Below are 7,023 nucleotides of genomic sequence, written 5' to 3'. Positions count from 1 at the left end.
CGTGGTCTGGGTGATGGTTCCCCTGCCCAGGGCGGGGGGTTTGGAAGTAGAGGACCTTTAAGGTCCCTTCCAACCCAAACCATTCTGTGGTTCTGTGAAAATACTCATCATCTGCTGTGTAAACAACCCTCCATTTAGTGTGTTACATGCTCTCCTGCTTATCTAGAACAGCATTCCACAGTTGGGTTGTGGTTTTGTTTGTTTGAGTTTGGTGAGACACATCAGGACATTGCTGAATGCTCCTTAAATTAATGGTGAAGCAATGGATCCCTATTTGTTCTCTGATTTGATCCAAAATGTAAACAATTGACTTTGAATTCTCTGCTTACCTGTGGGAAGTGTTTTTTGTGAAGACTGAGAGACAGTTATAAGTGCTAAATCTGTTTTGACTGCTGTAGGGATGCTGTCTTTGTGGCTGAAGGTGTATTTAAGTGAATGGTTTCATAGACTAACAGAATGGTTTGGGTTGGCAGGGACCCTAAAGACCATGTAGTTCCAACCCCCCTGCCATGGGCAGGGACACCCTCCACCAGATTAGTTTCATGGTGTGTGTTGTTAGACTTGACTCTGCAAGGTGAACTACCCAAAAGGCGTTCTGTGTATCATGTTAAAACACGCCACGTGTTGTCGTCGAGATGCCTACACTGTTACTTAACTCGTGTAACTTGGGAATGAGGGTGTCTTTTCAACCTGTGACCCGTTACCTGTCTGTATGTACGTGGTTGGTGAATGGGGACTGTGTCCTGTTACCAGGGGCCGCGAAGTGCAGTGGGTTTGCCTCCCCTCCCTTAGGAGCGGTAGCGTGAGCGAAGGGCTGTGAGCTGAAGTAACGTTTGTTGCAGATACCCTGCAGAGCCTTGTTGGACAACAGAATGCCCGTCACGGTGTAGTGAAAGTGTTCAATGCGTTGCAAGAGAGAAAGGCTAACAAGCACCTACTCTACGTGAGTAACCAGAAAAGCGGCCTTTCCACTGTACAATCCTGTTCATTGCTGAGCTCTGCTCACTCCCTGTCAAAGCCTGGGGCGGGGGGTGTTTTCACAGAGGTTTGTGTTGGACTGTTGTTCTGCCAGCAGGTAACTTCTTAAAATAAGTCAGAAAAAATGTACGTGGTTCCATCACTTGACTGATTTGGAGTAACAAAAAGCTGTTTAAAACCAGCTTTTGTCTAAAAGAGATCCTCTGCCACATCCAACTTGCCTGACTTCGAAATGTGTAGACTGATTTCTTCATGTAGCTGAGAGCAAAAAGCATACCTTGGAGAACCCTAGGGAAGGAGAGCTCTGGGACTGGCTCACGGATAGGACACGGCAGCCCTCCAGGAGTCCCACTGCTCTGCTGCGGGTTGGGACTGCTTGGAGTATGCAGCTGGATCCTCACTCCATCAGCCTCCCTGGCTCATTTCCTCCGTCAGCCAGTCAGGTAACGCACCCTTGGCGCAGGAGCGGGCACAGCCCTGCTGCTTCCGCCCGCAGCCACTGCGGCTTCGATGGAAGCACGCCCGTTGGTGCGGGGTGGGAAGTGCCCATCTGCAAGGCACTGCCCGTGGCGCTTGCCTTCTCTCAGCCTTCAGATGTTTCCCATACTGTCCCTAAGCGCCTGCCACTTCGGGGTGGAAGGAAAGTAGTTGCATGAGTGATGAGTAGAACGGCCCTTGGTGCTTCCCGACAGGAAAAAGAAACTCTCGCTTGGCCCCGGCGCTCATCTTCCCCCTTCTCTCTCTTCCAGGTTTTGCTGGAACTGCTGCTGACTGAACTGTGTCCCGAGCTAAGAGCTCACGTGGAGCAGCTTAACGCCGCTTAGGTTTGAATCTGCACAACTGGACCACTAGAGAAATGTCTATGGCCACTAATAGACATGAAACTTATTTTCCTCTTTTCCATAGAGGGCTGAGGACTATGATAATTTTTAGCATTTTTCTTCCCCTTGATGAGTTTTCTGTGAAGTAAACAGACTTGAAAAGATCTGATGCTGTAGTAGGGTAGACAAAGCGATGCTGTATAGTTGCCAATTTTTATTTAAACAGTTCCATTTGGCTACTCTTCTGTTTGAAATATAGATTGAAAAATAAATGTTCAGATAAGCTGAAAGAAACCGGCAAGTATTTTAAACATGTATGAAATTTTGCTTATAATGCTAAACTAATGAATGTTGTACAGTTCTGATCTCCTCGCTGAGGATTTGAGCGTTCCTTTTTCTCTCTCGTGTCTGGAAAAGCCTTGTTGTGCAATACTCTGTGTAAAGCTATCGTGAAAATTTTATCCGTGTTGTTTTTACCAAAGATTGCCCGTAGTTTGAAGCATTTGTAAGCAATAACTGACACGCCCGGGCTGCGGTACGTGACAACGAGCCCGTCCTGACAGCGACCGCGTTGGGCAGCACTGGTTCCGGGAGGGAATACTTATGTCACTGCGAAGTCTGCGTCGAAAATACTGTGTTGTGAACTGGTACGTCCTGACGGATCGCCTGTGCTAAATGTTAGCTCGGAGATGAGTGCTTATGAATTGCTCCTATGAATGATTAAGTAGACGTTTAATTAAACCGTTCTCCTAACTTCCCTGATATTACTCAGGGCTGTTTTATTCAAATACCCCAATTTCAAACAATCTTCGAATCTTCCCCTTATTTTATACAAAGAAGGAAAATGATGTCTTCAGTGTGGTTTTTTTTTTATTTATGTAAAAATATGTAAATATGGTCTTAATGCACATCTATATAATTAAACATCATCAAAAATCCCCAGGTGACACTCCTTACTTTCTTCAGATTGAGTACAGCGGTGCTCTTGGAAGGCCGGCAGGCAGTTAGGGCTGGCTGTAGTGTAAGGTACACACAGTCCGTGTGCTACGAGACCGGTGCTGTGGGTAACATCTGGCCACCCGTTCCAGCAGCTTCCACAAGGTTTCCCAGTCATGGCGCAGTCCTAAGCGGCAGGCCAAATTCTGCACAAACAAAGCTTTACAAGTAAATAGGTATTTAGAGGTGTGCACGCTTACCAGAGCCATCAGTAGAGTTTACTAGGTGCTTAATCAAAGCGCCTGCTGAGGCATAGTTGGGAGCTGTGAATAGGTTGGATGTGCAAACTTGACGAGTTTGGGTGCAGGCTTTTAAAAATACTAAAATCTAAATGCAGAAAAGGAGACAACTACTTTTATGCGGTGTTGGTTTGACTCACGTGCTGTACGGCAGCGTGACACTGAGAAGACACAGGACATCTGCCCCAGGAACATGTCCTTATTGAACTTTAAGTCTTCAGTGCCGTCTCAAAAAGTCTGCCTTTGCCTCATCCCAGTCAGAGTGTGAGCTTTTTGCTTTCTCTTTTTTTAGATAAAAAAGAAGTAGTAACTTACAGAAAATGGCAGAACAAGCAGTAAGTGATGAGCGGTGTGGACCTGCTGGAGGTTGAAGATGGCTTATTGTAGGAAATGCATTTATATAGCGGTCCCAGCTACAGGAAACACTAAATTCGCCCAAGATTTGCTGCCAGTTCAAGGTCAGTGGCAACCCCAGGATCCAGAGGCATGCCTTTGGAAAGAAAGAACAGTGAGTTCTGGTTTATAGCTGAAAGGAAATTGTATGTTGTTAATAGAACATTAATAAGTTTTTTTGACGTTGACTGAGATAATCATCTTGTTAAAATATTAAGGAATTAATACATTTAGCTTTAAACCCATTTCTGAGGCCACGTGAAAAATTCAGTATGTACTTGACTATAACGTTAGCCTTGGGTTTATTTCTTGTTCTGTTGGCGTGGTGTGTGCTGGTACCACAGTCAAGCATAAACCTGCTTACAGATTCCCTCAGTTGCAGTCATGCCAGCACCTATTTCCATGCCCACTGGGATGCCTGTTGTGTCTTCCTCGCCTCTTTCAAAACTGACTGGGTGTGATAAGGGCACGCCAACACCGCAGCTGAACCATTAATTGACAGTGCAAAGAGGATTTTAATTTTAAGTGGGTATAATTGTAGCAGAATTGTTTTTCAGGTACGAAAGAAACTGAACGCGCCCACAACTCTTGTCTTTCTCTTGTTCTAATGTGACTGCTGCTGATAGCTGCCTTGTTTGTTTTCAGTCCCTTCTCTTGTCCTGTTGGTGTAGAGGTGTGTGGCACCAGCCAACAGAAATCACCTCTCTCTGTACGAAGAGGAGGACTTTTTACAAGGGCCTGTAGTGACGGGACAAGGGGAAATGGCTTTAAAAGCTGAGAGGGCATATTTGGATTAGATATCAGGAAGTTCTTCACAGAGAGGGTGGTGAGGCACTGGGACAGGTTGCCCAGAGAAGCTGTGGATGCCCCATCCCTGGAAGTGTTCAAGGCCAGGCTGGATGAGGCTTGGAGCAACCTGGTCTAGTGGAAGGTGTCCCTGCCCATGGCAGGGGGGTTGGAACTGGATGGTTTCCAGTATGTTTGCAGTATCTTTTGGTCTAGGAATTGTCATTTCTGGCTGTAGTACAGGAGTCCATCGCGCTTTTCTGCCATCACAATTGCAGCTGACAAAGCAGACGGTTAATGCCGTCTGAGCCTGCCTGCAGCACTGACTGGAAGGGCTGCGTTCCAAGCGGGCAGAGCTACACCAGGCTGCACAGCTCTGCTTGCCGTGCAAGAGAAAGAAAGCAGCGCTCTAGGGAGAAAACAATCCTTCCCAGCAACGAGCTTGGCGAACAGCACTCCCTGAAATACCAGAGCAGTGCCACATACCGGCTGCAGCTTCTGTAACAGGAAGTCGGGGCACATTTACTGCTAGGCAGCAGCAGCTTCACAAACACAGCACAGAAAGCACGAATGCTGCTGCGTGCAGCTCGTACAGTCAGTCAGTCCAACTGCATCGTACTTCCAGTAAATTAACACCCTGATTGACAGATTAAACTTCTAACATCTCCTGGCCAGCTCTGGGGGTCTGTCACAGAAACGAGCTGCACATCAGCTACGGAACTGGCACCAACGTTGGTTTTCCTCCTCACCGTACAGAATCTCGCTGGGGACTAGCAGGTTTAAATGTGGTGGCCTACAGCAGCCATTGGTGTTTCTGCGCTACACAAACCGCTCCAGAGCGTGTGGGTAGAGCAGCGCGTCCCGCAGTGGCTGCCTGCGAACAGGCCTGTCAGCGCTGCCCGGCTGTGGCTCAGACCAAGCACATCGTCGCCAGAAACTGCTGGCATGCCGTGTGTGTGCTGTGCTCCAGGCTTAAAAACGCCCGTGTGGTGTGTGTCCCCCTAAGCAGCAAGGGATGAAAAGCAGAAGGGCGTGCAGCAGCTACTTCTAAGTCCCAGGCTGAGGTGCTCAGCGCTTACCGCAGCGTCCCACTCCGTATCCATGCTTGCACCTCCTGTAAAGGGCACAGGAACTGGACCAAAGCACATGGAGCCCCAGAGCAAGGAAGTGACGGGGTGGGAGACTGGGTAGAACTGACGTGGAGATGGGAGAGCGGAAGGATACCTGTAGGGGTCTGAAAGGGAACGGTGAAGGCAGGAGCCTTATGGACTGATGAGACAGGGTTGAGCGTAGGCTTCTACCTGGGGTTCTAGTTCAAGGAGGTTTTGCTTCGCAGGGTCAGAAAGAAAAGTTCAACTGTACGGAGTAATTGAGAACTTTACAGTATGAGTTTTGACTGGGGTTTGCTGTTCCCTCTTTAAAGATGAGGTCCTGCAATTCACCATCTCCAGTGTCTCTTGAGTCTGAGGGGCAAGAACATGAATTTAATCACTTCAGTCTCAGTTCCGTGGTCTTACATGATGAACTATAATAAAAAATGAAATTAACTTCACCTTTTGGCTACTGCAGCAGCTTTTTGGCAAAATTGTTTGTTGTAGTAATATTCTACAAGACGGCCTTGGGCATGGATGTTCCCACGTTCTGCTGCTTCTCTCAAACACTCCAAAGCAGCCTTGGTGTTTCGACATGTGCCTTGTCCATAGAGGTACCTAACACCAGGTGCACCCTGTGATTCCAGATTTCCATTGCTTCTGAATGAATCATAGAATCATAGAATGGTTTGGGTTGGAAGGGACCTTAAAGATCATCCAGTTCCAAGCCCCCTGCCATGGGGGGGTTGGAAGCCAAAGCGTTCTGTGATTTATGAAAATCAGTGTCTGCCATTCCCTTTCAGCCCCGTCCGTTGGCTGGTTAACACGGCATCCTTTGGAACACGCTCTACCAAGGTGATGTGCAGTCGCAAACTTCTGAGGGTCTTGCTTCTGAGGAACAACTCCTCTCTTCTTCTTGTAGCAATCTGTTCCTTTGTCTTCCTTTTTTTGTAATGTAATTCTTCAATTTGGATTCCTCAAATCCTTGCACGTGTAATTCTTCATCTGTCTAATAAAAAAATCACTGCCAGCCACGGGCAGAAGCACGATCTTCAGCATCCGTATTACATGAACAGAAAGTACCTTAAGAAACGTCTTTGTGCAGCAGATGTTTTACACTTTGAAATAGAGTTTATTTCTGGTTTTACACCTTTTGTTTTCACTTATACACCCTGCTTATTAAAAAGTAACAAACTAATAGCAATTGTTAAACGTAGCTTCCACACAAAGTACAAACCAACCCTTAGAAGTTACATTTTAAACCGCAAATTGCCCTATTTTTCAGATGAACCTGTTTGAGCAGAGCTGTTTCTGAGAACGTCTTCAGCCCAGAACCCCCCTCTTTAATGATGCTTTGTAAACACCTGTACTTCATGGAGCTGAATCGAAGACCTCTTCATCCTAAACTAAATATTCGGGCTTACAGAGAAGCTCTTAGTATTTAGCAGCTGATACTAACAGCAGAACAGGCACAGCTGGCTCTCTCACAGGGTCCTCTTCAGTGCCCAGTCCATCACAAGGCATTACACCGGGCTGACACGCTGCTTGGAAACCTGTATCCTTGAGTTTTTCAAATTGCGTTAATGCTTCTGCACACAAGCCCTGGGAAAGACAGACAATGAAATACAGGGAACAGAGAGTGCGCATGGCAGCTTAACTCTCTGGTATGTACTCTCAGACGCTTTTTCAACCTGGAGCATTTTGCTTGTGAATAAAAAA

General features: G+C 46.9%; 1 protein-coding gene across 1 annotated transcript in view; it reads left to right on the top strand.

The window, feature by feature from the left end:
* SNX25 (sorting nexin 25) overlaps positions 1-2,321 on the top strand; it is a 53,710-nt gene extending 51,389 nt beyond the window's left edge. Inside the window, exons 16-17 of the mRNA XM_010157840.1 lie at positions 843-943; positions 1,728-2,321. Coding sequence (XP_010156142.1) covers positions 843-943; positions 1,728-1,802 — 176 coding nt within the window. The 3' untranslated portion in view covers positions 1,803-2,321. The remainder of the gene's footprint in view (positions 1-842; positions 944-1,727) is intronic.
* The last annotated feature ends 4,702 nt before the right edge of the window (positions 2,322-7,023 follow it).

This window comes from Eurypyga helias, unplaced genomic scaffold, assembly GCF_000690775.1.
Source record: "Eurypyga helias isolate BGI_N326 unplaced genomic scaffold, ASM69077v1 scaffold17560, whole genome shotgun sequence".
NCBI classification, from domain to species: domain Eukaryota; kingdom Metazoa; phylum Chordata; class Aves; order Eurypygiformes; family Eurypygidae; genus Eurypyga; species Eurypyga helias.
The sequence above is the reverse complement of the archived record's forward strand: the minus strand, read 5'-3'. Positions and strand labels throughout refer to the sequence as shown.